Consider the following 23,310-nt stretch of genomic DNA (forward strand, 5'->3'; position numbering starts at 1 on the left):
ATGTTACTCAATCCACAATCTCAACCTGCACACATGACCAGGTCATACACATCTGTCAAACATCTTACTCTATCCACAATCTCAACCTGCACACATGACCAGGTCATACACATCTGTCACACATGTTACTCAATTCACAACCACAACATACACACACGACCACATGAAACACATCTGTCAAACATGTTAATCACTTCACAATCCAAACCTACAGGCCTACAAGGCCAGACCGTGGCAAGCTGCAAGTAATTAAATCTGGACTAGACAAATCAGTGGTCAACATACTGGGGATATATTCTTGCCTGTGGTCATTATAGGTGGTATATCATTAGAGCGACAAACTGCAAACAACTGAACCAATTTTACATAAAACAATGAACCATGTGAGTCTAATAATCAAAAGAGGATGCATAACATAATCTGAAGTAAAACATTGGAGGATGAGATCTTACGGACTATGAGGATGGAGACAACAACTGTGGTGATGTTGGTGATGGTGATGATGATGGTGATGATGATTTGTCACACAACCACATACATATCTCCCTACCTCCTCCGCCTCAGCCGACACGATCTCATCCATGTCTTGTTCCCTTACCCGTCCTGTCTGATGACTTGGGGGCAGCGGTGACTGGGAACGCGGCAGGAATGGTATCGGCGGTGCCTCGGTGTCTGCAGACGATGGTCGCGGGGGCAGTGGGTCTACACTGAATAGCTCCTCACTTCCCTGAACACAGCAAATTAGGTTCAGTATACTTCAGTGATGGAGTAATGTTAATGGAAATGCATGTCACAATTGCTTTGAACACATCTGATGTCATGTAATGTCTCTGAGAGAAAAACTAACAGTTTATAAGTATTGAGTATTGTAATGGAACATGAATAAGTGAGCTTGTTTTATGCCATTTAAGCAATATTCAAGCACTCTCAAAGAATGGATACCCAAACTGGGAGTCCCACATTGTGCTCATGTGGACAATCAAACCACCAAGCTAACCTAGCCTCAAATGGAACATGATTAATATTTTCAAATAAACCAATAAACTGCATGAAGAAAGAAGCTATGGCCTCTTGCCAGTGATCCAGTCAACAAAGCTATGAGTCCTCCAGCACCACAGCACATCTGCTGTCACACCTACCTGTACTGCCTCCACATTGGCCGACACCAGGGAGAAGGGAGCGGTGGGTCGGGCCACTCCCATCCTTACAGGGGTGATCAGGGACTCTGCTATCTTACACAGCTCTTCAACACTGATGGTCACGAGGGCTTGGAATGCCCTCTTACACCGGGGGAGGGGCTGGCAGGACGCTAGGCCTGGGCTGAATAACACAAGGTAATTGCTTTACATGCCACTTTATCAACGATTGACATACCAGAACTGGACGCATCAGAGAGTATGCTTTTACTGTACTTGAAGTAATGAAGCCCAAGAGTGGTCTTTCCACTTGGAAACCAAATTTTAATTGTGATAAATAAACACTTTAAACATTAGTTAGGACTGTAAGTTCTTACATAATGAAGCCCCAAGACTGGCCACTTCACATTGTAGTATTTGTACCAATGTGGGAATGGAAACCAGATCTTCATTGTGAGAACTACTTTAACTGCTTATTTGTAATCAACACTAGAATGGTGAAAATCATATTAAGGATAATATTCCAGACATTAATGTTATCAATATGTTTAAAGTTTTGTTTGCATGTTTGTTTGTTGTTTAATGCTGCACTCAGCATTATTCCAGCCATATGACAATGGTCTGTAAATGTTAAAAGTGGCTGTGTTGGAAATAACAGAGATGTGGACAGTATTTCAGTTTAGCACTGCATGTCCGCTTAAGACATTGAAGCTGGCAGATATTTACCACAATGATGAAACCAACAAATGTGGATATGATGCCGCTAGACCATCCCACTCATCAGACATGGCAACTGATAGATCACTCAACCTCTTGTGGCCCAAAGACCATGACTAGTATTGCCTGCTTAAGCCCTGTCCTAAGAAACCATTACTGACAATGCAGTTTGCCCCTGGCCACTTCTCAATGATAATGTGGACCCTACCTCCTCCTCTTGCTGGAGCCAGGGGTCATCTCGATGTTGAGGACTACAAAGACTCGTGCAACAGAGCGGATGAATCGCCTGGCAACTTGTTTAGCCTCCTCTTTGCGATTCGGTATTGTCTCGTTCTGCATCTCCCTGATCAGTGTCGTCAATAGGGTGTCCAACATCTGTCATGAATACATGTATCTATTAACACCATTTGGCAACCTGATAACTTGACACATGATAAAGGGACATTTAAAAATTGATTTCTGCTGATTGGAAAGTTACTTTGAGCATAATCAAAGTGGGAATGACTGACCTCAACACTGCACTTGACCAGCAGACAGTGGGTGAACTTGTCCAGTCTGGTGGTGCCACTCTGGCTCCCCAGATACATCTGGTCTTCATATACAGCATCTGGGCTGCTGTTGCTGCAGGAGAACATGGAACATCTGTATTCAGCACCAAGTGATCAAAGGAGCATGACGGTTACACACAATGTTATTCTACCATAAGTCCACTAACACCAGGATTTCTGCCACCAGATTTGATCCAATAAATCACGATTTTACAAGACCATCAATTTCTGTAGAACAACATTCTCTTTTCCCATTTGTATTAAGACTGATAAGAGAATTACATTTCAGCAATCATCTACTGAAAATTGTACTGACCATAAGTTGGAGTAATCAACATTAACATTGTGTAGGCATCTAACCTTGCGCCCTGCTGTCTGTCCCCACTGAGAATCATGCCCCTGACCGCTGTCCAGTCATTGAGGATCCGCTCCAGTGCTCTGCGGCTGAACCGTGGCGGCTCCAGGTCATGCTCAGGCATGTCCACATCTGCAAGGAACAAGACTACCTCCTGTACTACATGGAAACACCTATCCTTTGCAATGGGGGCTGTCTGCCACAATGCTCCATATGTCAACAAATTATCACTAGCTATGCATATCAAAGGATTGATTTTCAAATGTCATGAAAAGACTCTGATAGATGAAGGATTGTAATTCCTACCTAGATCTGACATGGGAGTTTTCCGGGATGTTGTGACACGTGTCCGTGATGGCCGATGCTGACGCTGTTCCACAATCTGTCTCCCAACTGTCTGTACCAGGAACAGCAGGATGTTCTCACCTCTGTAAAACATCAGAGACCTGTTACCCTGCTCATAGGGCACTCATTCTATACAAACTTAGTGATTCTTTGTCACATACAGTCAACTCATGTAAGTGTCAAATCTAGGGCTGCAGCTGAAAGTATCTACTTACCAAGATATGCACTTATCCAACAAGGCTGTTTCCTATATCTAATATCAACTTAACACACATTTATGAGTGAGTGAGTTTGGTTTAACGCCGCTTTTAACAGTATTCCAGTTATATCGCGGCGTGTCAGCTTAATGTGGGAGGAAAGCCCGAAGTGATGGAGGTCTCAGACGCTTACCACTTCGGTGAAACCCACAAGCACGGGTATGGTGCTGACAAACCTGGAAACATAATCGTGATGAACCAGGATTCGAACCCACAATCATAGGTTTCTGGCGTGCCCAAGGGACACAACTCAGCGAATCGCAGCGCCTTAGACGACTGGGTCACCCGTGCCCCCCACACATCCATGAAGTCAAACTACAACACATCAATAATTTACTTAATCACCAGTGTGTTTGCAATATTCTTGCTAGTTAAGCGATAAATCGATTCATGAGCTGTCTACAGCAACAAGTTGACATCTCTGCATGTTGTATTACCTGCTGTTGTTGAGAGTGACCAGATCTGTCTCTGTAAGGAGCCTGTTGAGGAGAGTGAGTCTGGCCCCCTGCTGTCCGGCAATCAGAGCCTTGCACTTGCACTTCTCCCAACAATCACAGTACGCTGTCGGGGACGTTTTCTTCAGTCTGGAACAGACAACAAATGTCAGCAATATCTTCACAGTTTCCGAAAACTACCATCTCGTTCAAAAATAAATAATAATTTGAGTAAGTGTGTTAGTTTTTTAGTTTTGTTTTTATGACTGTTTGAATAGTATTTCAGTTATATCATGTGGTGTTCACTTAATGTGAGGGGAAAACACTAAGTCACACATGTCTTATTCACGACGTATCAAACCCATGAGCATGCATGGCAAGGGATGGAAATTAACCTAGAACATCTACTAGCCTGAACAGTGATAACATAATTGGGTGAAGACACAATAAACAGTTGTCAGTGATCACAAAGAATCAAGCTGATGGTTCAGATTCATGCATTTTTCAATTGGGCTTGGAATTATTTCACATTGGGACCAAACTGTACAAGCAAAATATTCTATTCTCATATTGAGTTCATTCACTCACTCACTCACTCAATCTACTCACTTGCAGTCATGTCCCTTATGGCAGACCCTGGCACACTCCGTGCAGCAACACAAGGTGCCAGTCAGTCCACACGTGCGACACTCGAAGATGTCCTGGTTGATATGTTCAGCCCCGGTCCAGGTGAAGCTGCAGGTGTCGTTACAGCACACCACCTGTAGTGGGGAGTTGTCGAGGCTGGATCCCTGGGGGTAGATCATCTTCATAAGCAGAGTACGGTCCACCTCCGGCACATCCTCTGTAGCCTTTTTCTTGGCTGCATCCAGGAGAGTGAGGGCAGCAGGGTATGCCCTGCCTCGCACTGCCTGCATGAATGGGGTGCAGCCCTCGGCATTCCTGAAGTGCAAAAGGTACTCAAAAGGTTCTGACTATTTAGGGTTGTACTTACATTAACACTCGAGGGTAGTATTTAAATGTACCTTCTAGTTGTGATTTTACAAAAATATTTGTAAATTTTACAATAAATTATATATTTATAACACTTATCCCTTTCACACTATGCATTCCTTTCTTTTTTTCCAGTTTTAGTTTCAGTTGAAGTTTCCAGCTTCTAAACAATTCACCCGAACACATCCCAGCATCACCAGTCTTACCAGTCTTACCACCCAAACAAATGGGTCACACACTATAATCCCGTACATAACGACCTACACAATACGATCATGTGATTGCCTCTGCCACATCATTTTCTTTCATGAAGCAAACAGGGTATTACAAAAAATTACAAATGTTTAATCTTATAATATCTCACAATATCAGGCATTTATCCCACAGTTGGACTTTGGGGCGCAGATACCATTGCCTGTGGTAGACTACAAGCATGAGACATACAGGAGGAAGCTGGTGCTGAACAATGAAATATAAAATCTATAACACAGCCTAGACAAAATACACCATAACAGGTGATATGATCCTCATACATTAGTCAGCCATAACAGCATGAATTTGGATAGATCATTGTTAAATGTCTTCATGTATGACATCGTTACACGAACGACCACATAGCTGTAAAGAATAATTGATACAGCGTACAGCTCATAATCAATCTGGAAGGGGTTTCCAGCCTATCACAGCACTATCTCCCATGGTAGACATCTTTTTACACTTCGTCAAAAGGTATCAAAACCGCTTTGGCAACTGATGCATGCTAAGACAAGGGGAGGAACAATCGACAATATCCACAAGACGATCTTACCAAATAATACCACGCCGCACACGTATAAAGCAGAGGTGAGTTGGTTAAGGATTCAGGACAAAGTCGAAATGACCTCGACTTGCGGCGCCTCCAATGTTGTAAACTCAAGTCTATAGAGACTAGATAATCCACCCTCTCAGTCTGGGAACCCGATTCATAAAATATCTACATATCTACTATCTGTGCTGTTGTGCAGTTGGGGCTGTTTCAGGACCAAGGGGCCGAATTGATGAAGACCTCAGACGTCCGTAACAGAGATGTCCCGGAGGTTGGTTGGTTGGTTGGTTTGTTGTTCTACACCGCACTCAGCAATATTCCAGCTATATGACGGCGGTCTGTAAATAATCAAGTCTGGACCAGACAATCCAGTGATTGATATCATGAGCATCGTTCCATGCAATCGGGAACGACCCGGAGGTCGAGTCTAGTGAGGATTGGACGTGAAAGGTGGAGGTAATCCAGCAAAAAGTGTTAGCCTATTGGATGGCTGAGTGAAGCCAAAAAGAGAAGCTTTGTTGTGGCCGCCGTGGAAAGTGGAATGAAGAGTCTCTTCTGGAAGTGACCAAGTGATCATGCAGCCTCAAGGTAGATCTGAAGACATAAAGAGATATCCTCATGGTCAGCAGAGCTCAGGATAGACGCAGCGAATGGATGGTAACAAACGATCTGGCTGGCCTGGAAGCTGGTTTTTACGATAAAATCCCATAGTTGTCCCAGAAGAACCTTTCCATTCTGTAGTCTCTCAAATTGTTAACATCCGTAGCATGGATTTCTCTAAATCATGCATCAGTCACATGGGCCTGGAGGAAAATGGTCTTGAATGTGATCAACTCATAGGTCTTGCCAGCAAACAGTTCATATTCTGCCGAAGTCAAATAGCGAGGATAAGGAGGCAGCCAGAAACAAAGATGACATGGATCCCAGCAAGATAAATAACCAAAGTAGACCCTTTAAGGGTCCCTTTAAGATCGAAATGATGGAGGTAATGAGCGGTCTGTTGCGGAGAAGCGGTTGGGGGTGTGGAGATGTCACAAGCGTGACAATAGGCTTCCAACGCTTTCCACTTGTGGTCGTAGATAGTAGAGGAATAGTGAGCTTCCATGATTGTCTTTGATTCTCTCATGGAATCACCTTTTGTGACAAAGTTACCTCTGTAGATGCGCCAAAGATGGAGGCTTTTGTATGACAGGTGGAGCACTCGGGAGTGAGGCTGAATGAGAAGTTTGTTCCATAGTGGAAGTCAGCGGAACCTTCTTTCTGCGGGTTAGACCAACGTGGTGAACAAACTCCAAGTTAGCCAAAAAGGGCGCAACAGGGACGAGCTACAGGGATGGACTGTTATTGATCCAGAACAATAGGGACATTGTCAGTCAGAGAGCTATCTGATACCCTGTCTTCCGCTACCAAGAGTGTGGGCAGGGCAGAATTCGAAGGGGAAAGCCGGCTTGGATGTTTTCTTAGGCTTTTTGGCAGATGGTTGAGGCTTGTCCGAGTCTCCTGACTTTGAGCGCTGGTCTATCTCTCTCCTGTTACACTTGTGTGGATAGACATTAAAGGACTCTTCTGTGAGATGTGCGCATTCTGAGCCGTGATTGTTCAAGCACATAGGATTGGAAAAAGAATGAAGAAATGCATAGTGTGAGATAGGACAAGTTTAAAAGTATATTAATACCTAATTTTGTAATTCTGGCCAATACAACCCACCAGCTCAAAAGTGCTCTAAATTAAAGCTGATACCATTCGAACAGCTCCGAATGTGACCCCTGTTGCACTGTCACATACTCAACCATTACTTACCTATGTGACAGGAGCTCCACCAGGTGTGATAGTAAAAGGGGACAGTCACACAACATGCCCTACCACTGCTTACCTTGACGACAGGAGCTCCACCAGGTGTGACAGTAAAAGGGGACAGTCACACAACGTGCTCTACCACTGCTTACCTTGATGACAGGAGCTCCACCAGGTGTGGCTGTAAAAGGGGACAGTCACACAACGTGCTCTACCACTGCTTACCTTGACAGGAGCTCCACCAGGTGTGACAGTAAAAGGGGACAGTCACACAACGTGCTCTACCACTGCTTACCTTGATGACAGGAGCTCCACCAGGTGTGGCTGTAAAAGGGGACAGTCACACAACATGCTCTACCAGTGCTTACCTTGATGACAGGAGCTCCACCAGGTGTGACAGTAAAAGGGGACAGTCACACAACGTGCTCTACCACTGCTTACCTTGATGACAGGAGCTCCACCAGGTGTGACTGTAAAAGGGGACAGTCACACAACATGCTCTACCAGTGCTTACCTTGATGACAGGAGCTCCACCAGGTGTGGCTGTAAAAGGGGACAGTCACACAGTAGTTTCAGTATCTGGCCAGCATTGGTTCGCCTCTCCTTGTCCTCAAGACGGACTGGTGGGACACTGACAGTACTGAACTCAGGCAGATGGAGGGAGTTCAGGCTTCCTGGCAGACTGCTTGAAGATTGGCGAGACAGGCTTGGTCTCTCAGCATCTGCAAATCATGACAATATAAGTGAGGTGGAATGGGGTTAACATCACTTTGAAGATTATTGCACTTACATCGCCATGTGCATGCATGTGTGTTTGTGAGTGTGTGGCTGCTTGTACTGGTCTGGACTAATGCAGATTTTATAGTGCTAGCCCACTGAGGTACTATGCCTCATGAATGCCACACTCAGACACGGTCTACTAACTCTACTGACCAGTGCCTGTTTTAGCCTTATTGGTTGACCTACATAAATACTTCAGGCTATCCAAGGTTCAACACAACCGACACTGATAAATAAGGAATAAGACCGCAGGGACCAAGCTTTTACTTCGAGACAAGTTTGACACAACAGTGTTTGACTGTATGTCAAAATTTTCAGTTCAATACTCTTTATCAAATTGTTCTTACCAGAATGCAGGGAGTCGTAGCTAGGGGGATCTGCTGGCCAGTTAAGGGTTGGTATTGCTATCCCAGAATCCTCCCTGTCAGGGTCCCGAGCTTCCAAGCCACTCACACCCCTTGCTGCTGAAGATGCCCGACGGATCAACTCACGAACACTCATACTGAAAAAGGCATTGTCAGGCATAACTAAACATACTTGTTTACTGTCTATTATGAAATTCATGTTTGTAAACTCATTTTACATGTTCAGAAACGACAATGTCAAGGTTGTGCTGCTGTTGTCTGTTAGTTGTTTAACACCACACTCAGCAATATTCCAGCTACATGACGGCTGTCTGTAAATAAATCAGTCTGGGCCAGACAATCCAGTGATTAGACATCATGGGCATCGATCTACGCCATCGGGATATGACGACATGCATCAAACCAAGTCAGTGAGTCTGACCACCTGATTCCGTCACTTCTTACGACAAGCATAGTCGCCTCTTATGGCAAGCATGGGTTGCTGAAGACAGATTCTCTACCCACTTGCAGAAATCGACATTTAGTTCGTAGACATCTTGGCGACTGCTGTGCAGATTTTGATCGATTGCAGGATTTGCCATCGACAGATGTTTTCCAAACCTTTTCATACTTTTAATCAAGGTGATTTGAGGTTCTTTGCAAGGTAAGACCGATTTTATCACAATAAAGATATTGATTATCGATCAGATCGTCTTGACTGGTCACTAGGGCTGTTACAATTCATGCGGTGAATCGAACCGTAACCTTTCATGAATTGAATTTGTTATTCATAGCCACTAGAATCGAAATATTTATGAATATGCTATCATGTATATTTACATACCCTGTGCCTAAAAATATCCATAACAACATATTATATGCATAGATTTCTTTCAATGACAACACTCTAATAATATTCAATTTGATAGTATTGTTTTCACAGGTCATTGTCGCATTTGAGCAGATACTAGTACCTGGATACGTGCAGTATGTAAATGTATAATTTATTAATAATTAACAAACCATGTCAAATAAATTATGATGTTATTGTTTCACTGAATATAATAAGACTTTTTATTGTAATTGTGAATTAATATTCGTATTTGTGATATGAATCGTATTCGCCTCATAGTGTATTCATTGCAGCCCTACTGGTCACCACCGTTTTGTTTGAAGATAATGCAAGTGATATGAGAGGTGAAATCTGATTGGTCCAAAGGAGGGACATGGAAGGGACATAACTCGTAATGGCCACCTGTGGTGCTGCGATCTAGCTAGGAAATTCCAGCCTAGTTCGGCAAGGGTGGAAACTGGACTTTTACAGTTAGTTATCCCTTGCCTCGGGAAGAAGTCTTACTGGCAACACAAACTAACAATGAGTTAGTGAGTGAGTAGAGTTTTATGTGCTTTTTTTAAAATTGATAATTTATTATTAGAGTTACAGACAAGACCAGGCACCCAGAGTAATGCAGAAAGTAAGAAGGTTTATAAAGACAATGTAAGGAAAACACAAGAAAAGATATTAGATGAGTTTCAGAAATTATTAATATGCATCAACGAAATAAGCAAATGTTCACAAAATATCCTCACCTTCGACTTCCGGAGTCCCCTGACCGAGATTGTATAGAGGCCAGGGCGTCCACAGCGTTGCTTACAGCATTGATGGCCTCTAGGGTAGAACTGAAGCTATTGCCACCACCAGGGGGAGTATCTGTAGATAATATAAAATCAATGATAGTACATGATAGTTGAACATTGCAGTGAGCAACATTGCAGCAACATGATGGGGGCTTGTACATTAATAATCCAACTGATCCGTTAAGATGCTTGGCATAAAATAGCTCTCTGTGGACATAGACTAACCCAAATTACCAAAAGTTACTACTCAGGCTCTAAAACAAAACCTTAGGTAAGGGAGTTTATCTATATTTCAGTCATACCATAAGATTCCCTAGCGGGAAATCAAACACAGACAGTTGCTATTATGCTTCTAGAGTTCCCCCTTCTTACATGCGACTTACCTGAATCATAGTCTTTGTTGGATGTTGGCACACACATGGCAACAGTTGTGTGGAGGATATTCCGACTTCCGTCACAGTGTTCACGAATGATTTCTTGGAGTTTCTGCTCCCGGCTCGTTGAATCTGAAGATCAGAATGAAATGAGTTACAACATAAACATCAACTTGCAATGAAGATGCTGTTTACTGCAACAATACTTACCATACTTCAGTAATCAACTAGCATAGAAAACAGAAAACTGCATGACAACTGATTACCATGTCCATATTCCAACATGCCCAGTGTATTTTCCTGGCAATACTAGTGAATGAGTGAGTGATGCACTTTAACCACTAGGCTATCCGACCACCCCCATACAATACTAACCCCCAAAAGAGGTTATAGTAGCTACTCACTAGCATCTTCTTCTACAGCAGCAAGGATAGTCTTCACCTGGTCCACGTCACAGCGCAGGATATGTGGCAATAGTGTCTGGTGCTGAAAGCAACAGTTCATATCAGCTACCCCATTGAAACACCATAGTCATCATTAAGTTCAAAACTCATCACTAAACATTCAATCAGTTAAGTAAATTTGAATTGGCACATGCTTTGTAAATGTGATTTCAAAACTGGACCAGACAATCTTGTTATTGACATCATGAGCATCAATTTACACAATTGGGATACGATGATATACGTCAACCAAGTCAGCGAGTCTGACAACACGATCCCATTAGTCCCATGGTATCTTTACCAAAACCTCAGTCGCAACTTACCCTTCAGCTAACCTTGCATAAACCATGACAACAGTAAAACATGTGTACATGATATCATAATTAAGAACAATTATGCATACCATAACTAAGGATACATGATCAAACATTCTACACTGTGCGAGATGAAACAGTCTGTTTACAAAGGGGGATAACTCTTGTAGCCCTTCTTGCATACCACTAACAATATAGTAACCTCACAACAGTAGGCACCTATGGTGTGGTAACGTAGAATTCTGAAGACAGACTCTTGGCTTATAGTAAGAGAAACATCCACCTTGTCTAACAGACCCTATCTGCAGTGTATAGAAGTGAAACAACAGTTAAAGTACCTGTACTGCTAATGCTATTATTGCTGCTCTATTCTTCATGTTGGCTCCAGTGTTACTGAGTGACTGTACTCTGACGTTCAGACACCGGACTGGAGGCAGATCCAGCCACATGGGGTCCCGGATTCCTTCCAAGCAGTCCTTAGCCATAGGGTAGATGGCGCCATTTCCATCCTGTAGAGGTGATGGCACATCCTGCTGCAACATCAACATATGAACACAGATTAAAAAAACACCATAAACGTATGTCCTGCCTTCATGTCATCTAAAAAGTAAAATGTGCTTAAACTCGTTTCCACAAGTATCAGAAAAAGTTAGGTAATAATACATGTTTCATTCAGGGCTCATACATGCTTAGATTAATAGAGCGGTGAGTTTACCATTTGCTTTAAGCATTTACTAGTCAAGTTAATTTCTTCATGAATTCAATGTGTTAATGTGGCAAATTGCTGCAATACTGCATAAATTTATAGTTTTAAAGTCAGGTACGACCATGGTATGTTGACATGTACATGAGAGATAGTAAGGATTAAAGTTGCGGTCCAAAATATTCCAATGACCAGTAACTTATCAAGTCTCATCCAGGTTAACCAGTGGTAGATAGCATGAGCAACAACCCAGGATGTCAAAGTAAGTCGACAAACAAACTGCCTGGTGATGTACTGTGATCAATGATCATTGCCTCAGTCAAGAATAAGGTACTAAGTAGCTATTCCGACCCTGAAGCCTATGGTGGTTGTACATAATGACAGGGACAAGCCATACCAGCTCTGACTACTTACACTGCCACTGTTGTGCAGCTTGATGTCTGATGTCCCCAGACCCAGGAAGGAGCTGGCATCTGTTGGGAAGAGACAGTTCTGCTCCACCTTGCCGGAGCTGAGATTGTACACCAAGTAGTTGAGGCGGGACCCGGACCGGGCTATCACATGGATACCTGCAATACACAGCACAATGGAAGCTTCAAGCTAGGAAAAGCCAAATGTTATAGAGAAATACTCTAATGCTGCTTTGAGTATATGAGTAATGTCAAGTGTTGTCAGACTGATGTGTCTAGAAAGCACAAAGTGTTGCAGATCTTAATTTTTTACAACTCTTGTGAAACGTATGAGCATAGGTATGTGCTTACAAACGTAGAAACATAATCAAGCGGATTCTACTGAATCTAGGATTCAAACCCGTAACCTTGGTAGGCATAATGGATGTAACTCTACACAGAAAATTTCCTTAGAAGCCTGGGTCCCTCTATGTATCCTGACAAACTTGTTAAAAAATGGACTTCAGTGAACATACTTGCATGACACCATGGTATGAATCAGATGAATGGTGTAGTCTCAGATCTGTGACAGATCTTCCAAATGTAATGAATAATGAAGCTCAAATTTGTAAATAATCAAGTCTGGACCAGACAATCCAGTGATTAATATCATGAGCATCGATCCACGAAATTGGGATCGATGACATGCATCAAACCAAGTCAGCAAATCTGACCACCCTATCCAGTTTGTCGCCTCTTACAACAAGCATAGTTGCCTTTTACATCAAGCATGGGTTGCTGAAGACCTATTCTACCACGGATCTTCAATGTCGGGTAAAATATGAATAAACCACAAATACTGAAAAAATAGTGATCATAACAGTGTCATAGCATCAACATACATCATAGCAGGGATGACATCCTGCGAGTATGACATCATCATGGACATGACATCAGATGACAATCCGCTACAGATAAGAGTCCATCCCAATTCCTACATCTTTCAAATAAAATTTGTAAGATATTTTCTCACCATCACAGTCTACAGATACAGACAAGATGTGTGCATTCTCCACCACTGTAACTTTCTTGGGGGTCTTCTGGAAACAGTCGGGAATCCGTGGAGAACTGGAACCCTTCACCACCTGCAGCTCATCCTTACGCAGGAGACGACAGTCCTGTAGGAGGCTACTGACATCCTCGCCCCCGCCCCCTCCACTGCAGCCACTGCGCCCAGGGAGGGGTGCAGACAGATCCCCAGCATCTTTCACCTGGAACTTCACTGCAGCATAGGCGCCATCCACCTGAAGATGCATCAGTGCCCAAACACTTCATTAATAATGGCAAGAGAGCATTAAAAATAATTTCTCAACATATTACAGGCATGTGATTGAATCATGACAAAAAACTAAGAACTTTTAAAGATTTAAAGCCCCTGATGTTTTTCACCAGGTATTGAGTTAGTGAAAAGAAAAAAAAGATGGAATTCCGACATAAGATGGAAATATCACAAGCCTGATATTGATGGGAAGGTAGAAGAAGGCCTGCACAGTGTCTCAAAGTGTCACTCTCATGACCTGCATGCACCCACCTTGAGGACCTTGCCGACCGGGACTGTCTTGATGTCCTCCACAAACACAACATTTTTCAGAGCCCAGCTCTCCTCCTCCTTCTTGTCCTCCTCGCGGGACGGGGTCGGAGCCTTCTTGCGCTCTGGAAGTAGGGGAGGCAAGGCTCATGAACCATAACATACATAACATCTAAGTCACTTAAGACCACAAAGAGGTGCCTCAGACAAATCGGGATGTTGTTGTTTCGAACAGGCATTTTATGGCGTGTCAGTTTTATGTGTGAGTGAAGTCAAAAGTGATGCAGGTCAGTCCTTCATTTCTTTGGTGAAACTTATGAGCACTGCTCTGGTGGTAACAGACCAGGGATTCAAATCTGGGAATTGAATCAATAATGAGTGGCTCCGGGAAAGACTAAGAACGAACATCTGTGGTGTTGTAGATCACCCATGTCCTTCTGTACCTAATAAAGAGCTGGGCTAACTCCGCTTTGAAGAGTATTCCAGTTACACCATGGCATGTCAGCTTGATGTGGGAACTTATGCAGGTCTTAGAGACGTTTACCACTTTGGCAAAACCCTCAAGCACTGAAACAAACCTAGAAACATAATCGTGACGAACTGGGATCCGAACACACAATCATAGGTTTCTGGCATGCCCAAGGAATATAACTCTGCACAGCAAACTATGCACCTTAAGACAACTGGGCCACCTGTGCCCAATCTAATATAAAGATCAAGCCTGAGACACAGTTATTTATGCTAAGGGAGGCATTTGCATTTTCTGCAACTGTCACATCTCTGTATTTGTGGTTAAGAATCACATAACAGTTTATCATAGCTATGAGCATTTCATTCACAAGTTGTCCTTGATGCATGATTATCAACTATATGATTTATTGGATGAGTATGGCAGGCAGCTGTGACTCACTGAGAGACATGGGTGTGGTGAGGGAGGCGCTACTGTGCTCGCTGCCCACTGAAGATGCAGGTGATGGAGGCGGCATCTCCAACTTACTGTCCGGGACTTTGATCTCTGGCCGGAAATCTTGTCTTGCTTCACTAAAACCAGAAGAAACCTCAATAAACACATGTCCTACTGAGCCAGAGATAATACACATCTTATCTCCCTTCAGAAAATATAAAAAAAGCTAACTGTATAAAGCAAATGAGTATTTATTGTAGTGCCCTGCCATCAACTCTTGCATGATGATTAAACCAATTTGCTTCCCACTCACTGAACTCTGAACCTGCACTCACCTGACTTGTGTTTTCAGTCTGAACCTGCAGGTGTCTGCCAGGGACCATGCTGACTCCAGCAGCACCCCCACCTTGGGGACACCATCAACCGTGGTGAAGGCCATGGCTCCAGCATGGTACATTGGGGCACTTCGCAGACATACCTACACATACAGATAAACTTGTTATGTTCATACAGGCAAAAGTTTCTTAGGTAATGATTTTCTAAACAATTATGCATGGCTTTGTTAAATAGAAATTTGAATTGTTTTGTATATTTACATACTAATCCTATCTCACACTATGCATTTCTCCCTTCTTCCTCGATTCTGGTAAGTAAACATCCTAGAAGAAAGTTTCCATTTTAAAAAAACTCCCAAACTCAATACATCCCATTCATCACCATGGTCACTACCTTAAACAATAGGTCATGCACAATTGCAATCCCGTGCTTCCCAACTCTGACAACCTAATATTCCCTGCACCCTCATTCTCTTTCTTGAGCTTGTGGAACTGTGATGACTGGGAGGGAGTTGAGCTTGTGAGTAATTGTAAAATTTTCAAAGTTTTAAACTTATCCTATCTCACACTATGGATGGTGGGGTGCAGGTATTAGGACTTCAACCATGAGATGTTCATGAGGAACCTGGTTCTAAACCATGACTGAATAAAAAATTATAAAAAGCTTAGAATAATTTGTAAAAGAATTGTATACGGGATGCTTCACCCCTTTGGGCTACTGGGTCAAAGACAGCATGACCGCAGGTAAGTCATGAGTTTTGGGTTTTGCATAGGACGTCAATCTTATGAACGCCCACGAAACTCTTGAAGTAGGTGAAGCCTATTTAGCCACGGTTTTAACCTCACCCCGAAAGGGAGAGGTATCCTTTACAGACACCCCCACCCCGAACAGCAGGTTTTACAAGATAGACCTCACACATGGATGGATGTAAGGTGGACCAGCAACTCTTTTTATGCTTCATCAAAACTATCAACCACAGCTGCAGTGATTGAGTATGCCAAGGTTGGCCCATATGGCTCTTCAACAAACAGCTGAGACATCACGTGCACAAGACAGAGATGAGCAGGTAGAAAATTGGGACATCACTTATACGAATGGCCGCACCTTGCATGGAGACTACAGACAAGTATGTATACCCTCCCTCCAGAAACTCATCTGGGAACCTCGACGAAAAGGGTTAAACATAAACAATGAAATAGCTCCAGGTATTTATTGCTGTATGCATAAGATGTGAGACACAGGACTGCAGCACGTTGGTCTTGAAGGTAGTCGGACACCAACACCAGATCTGATCTCCAGAAGCATCACTGCATGGTGACAGATGAAGGGCAGTTGCTCTGTTGCCATGATCAAAGCAACTGTCCTCATCACATCTGGGTTGGAAGCTACAGGAGGTGGTAATCCTGCAAAGTTATAAGCTCTCAAAATAACAGAATGCATCCAAAAGGAGCCTGTGGGCAGAGATACTTCTGAATTTGCAGCTGTTGATGATGGGATAAATAAACGCTTACAGGAACGGTGCAAGGTTTCAGAAGCCTTGAAGTAGATTCTCAAGGCTCTGACAGGACACAGCAAGAGATCCAGAACTTAAATGTTTAAGGTATTCAGCAATTTGTTGAGGGGATGCAGTGGTCGGAGATGAGATATCTCGAGCTGAACAATAGCCTTCAAATGCTTTACACTTGCAGTCGTACAGAGCTTTAGAAGAAGTGTGATGAGCCGCAGTGATAGTCCGTGGTGATCCATGGAAGCAGAACAGTTGCTAGAACACTGACGATGGCAATCCTGGGGAGATTGACACTGAGATCGCACCGGGAAGTAACAGCAATCTGAAGATCCAACTCTTTATGCAGCTGATGCATAACGATCCTTTGAGTGATGGCGATCCATAGATTCTGGTCAATCATAAAGACTGTGTCAATCTGTAGAATATTCAAGATCTATCAATGCAGATCGAATCCTGAGAATAATGACTATCTTTTTATTGGAGCTTGACGCTTAAGTCAATAATGTTAATCTGGTGAGTAAAGTCGATCTTCCATATAGTGTTGAATCATATATCTGTCGATCACTCAAATATTGGCGCTCCGGCGAAGACTGTTGATCCTCTGAATAATGACGATCAGTTCAGCCATGTTGAGCTGTCAAGCTCCTGAATGGTGTCAATCCATAGACGAATGTCGAACTATCGATCTGCCAATAGCTATCGATCTCCTGAAAGGTGTCAATAGGGTAAATCATGTGGATCTATTGATCCTCCGAAAGACAGTAATCTGTCGATAGATGATGATTCTCAGAGTAGGTGAGTGATGTCAATCCTTTGAATGGTGTTGATCTATCATTAGCTGTTGATCCCACGGGACATGTCGATTGTGCGGGAAGATCCGACAAACATCAAAAAGTAGTGTTGCCATCAGCAACCTGTAGGGTGTGGCGATCTCCAGAGTTGGAGAGGAGATGCGACTCCTTGTTTAGATGAACAGTGATGCATCCGTAGATATCGATGACTGGCTGAACACAGGACGACTTTTGTCAGCGTTTGCTCAACATTACATGAACATGGCATTGTCAGGGCAGATCAGCTGTGAGAAACAAGTTGGAAAGGGCATCTTCCTAAATAGATAATGAAGTAATTGTTGCAGATTTTAAAGAAACAGATGACGAGAGTGGTACAGACACTGTGGAGAGCACTGTTCTCTTAGATTTCTTCATCGACGATGGTCCATGTTCCGAATCTTTCCCCGTAAGCTTGAATCTCCGGTCTACCAACCTCTTCTGACACTTGCGAAGGTAAGTCTTGAAATCAGTCTCATTAAGATGACAACATTGTAGACGTTTGTTGATAGAGCATGTTCCCCTGTAAAATAATCGCTTGCATTCTTTGAACAAGGGTTGTGATGGATCCATTGTTGATGTATTACGTTGATGGCAGTTGTTTTACAGAGACAGATAAAATTTGCTTGCCCCCCAAAATAAATGTATTCTCTGTTCAAGAACGTCTTATCCACCTGGCGATAAAAAAGGTAACGAGGGTGCAGGAAATGTCAAGTGATTAGATCGCACAAGGGCAGGATGCACGGGATTGCAGTGGTTCATTACCTATTGCTTATGGTAGCAACCATGGTGATGAATAGGATGTGTTGAAGTGAGGTGGTTTTTTTATGCTGGAAACTTAGTTCTGCACCAGTATTGAAGGAGAAGGGAGAAATGCATTGTGTGAGATGGAATAAATTTTATTTTATTTTACTAACAGAGGTGAAAAGGAAACCATATCTGGTGACATTTGAACAAAGATATACATTTTGGCCAAACATGATTGTGAAAACAATGTTCCTCTGTCACCAGTGTACACATGACAATCACTATGTAGTATTGTAGTGACCATGTCTATTTTAAGCAACTGAATGAAATGAGATCGTCTATAAGTCATATAACCTAGCACATGTATGGACATTCTGCTAACCCTACCACGTCCTGACCATGAGGCAATGTGGAGAACAGAGGAGTGCAAGGCTATGCCACATGCAGAAACACTCAATCCCCCTGGCACCTGCTCTTTGTTTGATTCATTAGTTAGAAACAGTGACAGCACAACTAATGTAAGTATTCACAGGTGATGGTGGAACATGGTTTATACATCATGACCATGAATTATTGGTGATGATACAGCAATGAGATCATGGTTCATACAGATATGAGACACTAAACTTCAAGGCTTTTTTTTAGACTTTTCAAGTGTCATAATCAAGGCTTTTTTAAAAGTTGGGTTTTTATCCTCAGTCAGTCAATATTTGTTTTAATCCAGCATACTGTATATTAGTCGTAACACCATACTATATATTAGTCGTAAGACCTAAAACGCAATCAACATCACAAATTTTCAAACAAGATTGATTTTCACAACTAACAAAAAAAATAAATTAAGTCTGTCAAGGAGTTGGTCAAATTGTCAAATCCATCACTGTCAGATAAATCACACTTAAACATCTTTGGTACATAACTATTAGTTTTGTGTGTTTTAATACTTTTTATTAACAAATTTGTGTCATTTTGTACAAATTCAAGGCTTTTGAAGCTATTTAGGTGATTTTCAAGGCTTTTCCAGGTTGACATTAAATTCAACGCTAAAATTCAACAGGGGCCTTAAATTCAAGGCCTTTTCAAGCCTGTACAAACCTTGGAGATTGAAGGATGTGTTGTTTTTTAGACACTCACCAGTGAACCAGTAGCAATTTCTGTGTTTCCTGAAGATTCTTTGGATTTCTTTTTCTTTGATCTTGTTTTTTCTAATAACCGCTTCCTCTGAGAAAATGGCATCACACCCCTGTGAATCAATGCAATGAAATTATTTGACTACAGCAGTAACTTTTATTGACATAGTTGATCAAGATCCACTTAACATGTTTACAATAACGGGCCATAAATGTCAATGTCACATCAAATACAAAAACAAAATATTATGAGAGCAGTAAAAAGCAGACAGTATTGACTGAGCAATATAATCTGGCATTCCTTAACTAATTTTCAACACTTTCCTTCAACCCTAAAATGAGGAAAAAAGTGTGAAAAAATAGACTGAAAAGCACAACTTTCATATTTTGCCTTGTGTAAACTTATGTGTTAACCACATAAACATTTGGCATACTGCCAAGCACTATGTTACAATAAGTATAACAGTGATACAAGACAAACTAACATGGCAAGATATTCATAACGTTTTTGAAGAACAAGAACAAAATCTGAAATGTCCCTTATATTCATATTTTTATCCTACCTACAGACCATGACATTTCAGAAACACATGGGAAAACCATGTAATTAAAACTGTCTGTCCTACGCTGTCAGTATGAAGTGTATGACTTACCACCAGTAGAGTGCTCCACTCTCCAGTCTGGCGCAGGTGTACAGGGAGCATGTATGCAAGGACACAATCTTGTCAGTCTGGAACTCACTGAACATTTGAGCCGAGTGTTCTAGCTTCACAGCCACCTGGTTGAGGGCTTCGTCCATCCATGTCGCAACCTGGTGGACAAGGAAACAGCTGCTAAAGAGCCACACTAAAATCATGGCAGGATACTTGCATGGAGTTACATTGTCTCCACAATGTTACACAGGGCAAGAATGGACCTTTTTAACTATCCCCATGTGAGAAATGGAAACCCAGTTTGGGGGCAAGATGCTAATATGTCTCCTCCTGTGCCTGTTTGGAATGAGTTGTCATTGTTCCTACCTTGCCAGATTCGGTGCACACAGAAGCTCGGACACTGCATGTTGATAGCCCGGTCACTTTCTCATTAGTCAGGCCCAGACTGGCAGTCTTAGCATGGTGGATGATAGGGTTCTGGGGGAGAAATGTACAGCATCAGCACCTTCATTTTCTGGTCACATTAGATTGTCTACCATGAGGGTAAAATCCTTAGAAGATGGTTTATCATTCATTATTCGTTAATTGTACCTACAGTTAAGTTTTCCTTTCACCAAAATCAGATTACTGATTACCTAATAATATGTAACAAAATCCTGTCAAATTCTGAAATTTAACTTTCCACATCTAAGTAGAATGTTAAACTCACATCTGGGTGTTTGTATGGGTCAGGGTCTGACCACTTCCAGCCATACAGCCGACCATTAGATCCCACAGCAACCAGTTCTGAATGCATTGCAGAGATGTGGGTAAACCTTGGATCATCTGCATCCTGGGCCTGCAGGGAGAAAAGAGGGTCAGAGAATTAACACTTGTGAATCACAGTCTCTGCTTCGAAGCGACAGGGCACTCACAAAGATGGTTAGATGTGTGCAGGACCCTGTTCATGAATCACATACACACCATAGCAGCTGACCACCACTGCAAGTCTTCTCCAAGGATGAGAGGGCTCTGTGATGGTGTTGTGGACTTCTTGCTGGATTCCCCACTCACATTGTCCGACTTGTCTCGATCTAGGGGCTTCAAGGGGTCCTCACGGAATGATGACTCTATACGGCGACGGTCCCGGATACGGAAGATAGACTCCCTCTCTCGGTCCCGGTCAAGGTCCCTGTCCCGCTCACCTGTAATTGCATGAACAAACTTGTTATAACAGTTACTTAGTAAAATCTAAATATTATTTTACATTTGTATACATATCCTGCATTACTCCTTAATGCATTCACTGCTTACCTTGCGACAAAAAACAGGACATCGTAATGGTGGGTGTAGAAATAAAAATGCTGTAATTCGTAGTCCCACTTTTCAAGACCATCGACACTGTCCTATGACCTTGATGACCTGAGGTCACCTCCTCACATCACTGCCTGTTGCCCGAGCTTTGAGAAAAACATACTTTTGAGGTTTCTGAAGCCAAAGTGGGGAGGCAAGTCTGCAACGGGTGGGCCTTAACCGTAGTAATGCAGGACAAGTACTCAAAAGTAAAAAATATCCCATTCCTCATCTGCTGATACCTTCGACGAATCAGAATGGTGGCGATGCGCTCTCCTTGTAGGTAAGCAGCTTCTGCAGTAGTGCGTAGATCTTACTCTCGAAGAGTGCTTAGATGAAGCACTGGGTGAGGTAGAGCCATGCGAAGAGAACCACATAATGACGAAGTAGGCTGGTACACAGTCGCAGGCACCTGGTACACTTGTGCTATGGACTACTGCCACATGGACTGCTTAAAGTTCTGCATCCAGGAAGTCTCCAAGTAAGGAGCTGAGCGTAAATGAGCTGCACTACCAGGTAGGTAGGTGGTACAGCGCTAAACTGACCAAGCGTAAATGACATCGCAGGAGAGGCTGAAAGCCCTGAAGATGTAGTCTTAGTCGATAGGAGGGCCTAGATAGATGCTGTGCTTGGCGCAAGCCCTTGCAATTAGACTCACGTAGGTGTTGACAGGATCAATGTGTGCGCTTGCACCAGCCAGGTAGAAGCATCGTAAGACAATTAGTGCACTGAACAAGCACAAGTTACACAAAAATTGAAACTGTAGTTGAAGTAGACTTGTACATACTGATGGTAAAACTTAAATCAGCAAAATTTACCAGTATCAAAGTTTTTGAAAAATACACACTAGATAAAGCCACAAAAGGCCAAAGGTATTTACACATACATGAAGTAATACCTAGCCAAGAAGTGCAAACTGCCTAGCATATAGGAGACAAACAATGTAACGCAATTACAAAATGGCATGAAACAATGAGCCAGGTGGCATAAAAGACAAAGTTGTTTCACGTGGAAAAACCTACATCTTAATACACATTTAAGTGAACATGACATGAAAAGGAATACACCAACCCTCGCAGACAAAATTTTATGCTAACTGGAGGGCCAAATGAACACAACTTTCCAGTAGGACGATAAGCAGGAATGAGATCAGGAATGTGACGTCACCACGAACAGTCACATGACAGAGGCGATGGGTCCTACAATAAGTAGACTGAAGATGGAAACAACTTTTTCTTCAGCTTGGACCATCGTGAGGCGCTGACTTTATTTCTTTTCGTAAGGTGAGCAGTTGATGCAGTAAGGAGTAACGCAGAAGGACAGACAGACAGACAGACAGACTTGGCCATGCAAACAACTGGTTCAGAGAAGAGCATCAATTCATTGTGGTACAGTAATAAACTATTAAGCACCTATCGTCAAAAGTCAGCTCTTATGACAAGCATAGGAACTGGGGACCTATTCTACCAAGGTATGACCATGACCATTTCAGTTGGTGCGTTAACATGAGCTGGGTACTTGGAAAGCTTAATGCGCTTGCCACCTATTTCATCTCCCCCCATTTCCAACACTGACCTAGCCTGGATCTGGTCCCTGATCCACGACTTCTCAGTGAGCTGTAGCCAAACATGTCTTCATTGAACATGGCATCTGCATCGATGATGACGCTGGGGTGGTCGGAATGCATGCCGCTGTCCAGGAGGGAGATGAGGTCATCAGGCATATAGGAGTCCTGGCTATCCTCCTCGTCCCCTTCCCCCTCATCGTCCCGGGACAGCAGGTTGTTCACAGCCATGTTCACATCAAGGTTCTGATGACAAAGCATACAATGAAGCATTTCCATAACACAACAAGCAACAAATGGCAAGTCCAAACTTCATCTTATTCAAACATAAAACAACACATTTCTAAGTCAAA

At 42.7% G+C, this 23,310-nt stretch overlaps 1 protein-coding gene across 3 annotated transcripts in view; it reads right to left on the reverse strand.

Annotated features, from left to right (window-relative positions):
* Positions 1 to 23,310, reverse strand: part of LOC139476989 (E3 ubiquitin-protein ligase UBR5-like) — a 53,787-nt gene that overhangs the window by 18,321 nt on the left and 12,156 nt on the right. For 2 of the 3 annotated variants that reach the window (XM_071259553.1, XM_071259544.1), the window contains exons 7-31: positions 22,969 to 23,203; positions 21,025 to 21,245; positions 20,771 to 20,899; positions 20,428 to 20,538; positions 20,062 to 20,219; positions 19,413 to 19,521; positions 15,197 to 15,339; positions 14,868 to 14,998; positions 13,961 to 14,082; positions 13,403 to 13,673; positions 12,395 to 12,549; positions 11,616 to 11,810; positions 10,925 to 11,006; positions 10,530 to 10,652; positions 10,099 to 10,219; positions 8,512 to 8,666; positions 7,899 to 8,106; positions 4,402 to 4,734; positions 3,796 to 3,942; positions 3,063 to 3,184; positions 2,762 to 2,888; positions 2,363 to 2,474; positions 2,062 to 2,228; positions 1,140 to 1,320; positions 551 to 727 (exon numbers count right to left, since the gene is read on the reverse strand). In XM_071259553.1, coding sequence (XP_071115654.1) covers positions 551 to 727; positions 1,140 to 1,320; positions 2,062 to 2,228; positions 2,363 to 2,474; positions 2,762 to 2,888; positions 3,063 to 3,184; positions 3,796 to 3,942; positions 4,402 to 4,734; positions 7,899 to 8,106; positions 8,512 to 8,666; positions 10,099 to 10,219; positions 10,530 to 10,652; positions 10,925 to 11,006; positions 11,616 to 11,810; positions 12,395 to 12,549; positions 13,403 to 13,673; positions 13,961 to 14,082; positions 14,868 to 14,998; positions 15,197 to 15,339; positions 19,413 to 19,521; positions 20,062 to 20,219; positions 20,428 to 20,538; positions 20,771 to 20,899; positions 21,025 to 21,245; positions 22,969 to 23,203 — 4,035 coding nt within the window. The remainder of the gene's footprint in view (positions 1 to 550; positions 728 to 1,139; positions 1,321 to 2,061; positions 2,229 to 2,362; positions 2,475 to 2,761; positions 2,889 to 3,062; positions 3,185 to 3,795; positions 3,943 to 4,401; positions 4,735 to 7,898; positions 8,107 to 8,511; positions 8,667 to 10,098; positions 10,220 to 10,529; positions 10,653 to 10,924; positions 11,007 to 11,615; positions 11,811 to 12,394; positions 12,550 to 13,402; positions 13,674 to 13,960; positions 14,083 to 14,867; positions 14,999 to 15,196; positions 15,340 to 19,412; positions 19,522 to 20,061; positions 20,220 to 20,427; positions 20,539 to 20,770; positions 20,900 to 21,024; positions 21,246 to 22,968; positions 23,204 to 23,310) is intronic. The other variant, XM_071259561.1, reaches the window with a different exon arrangement.

The sequence above is a fragment of the Haliotis cracherodii genome, unplaced genomic scaffold, assembly GCF_022045235.1.
Source record: "Haliotis cracherodii isolate W230 unplaced genomic scaffold, xgHalCrac1.p SCAF_1, whole genome shotgun sequence".
NCBI lineage: Eukaryota > Metazoa > Mollusca > Gastropoda > Lepetellida > Haliotidae > Haliotis > Haliotis cracherodii.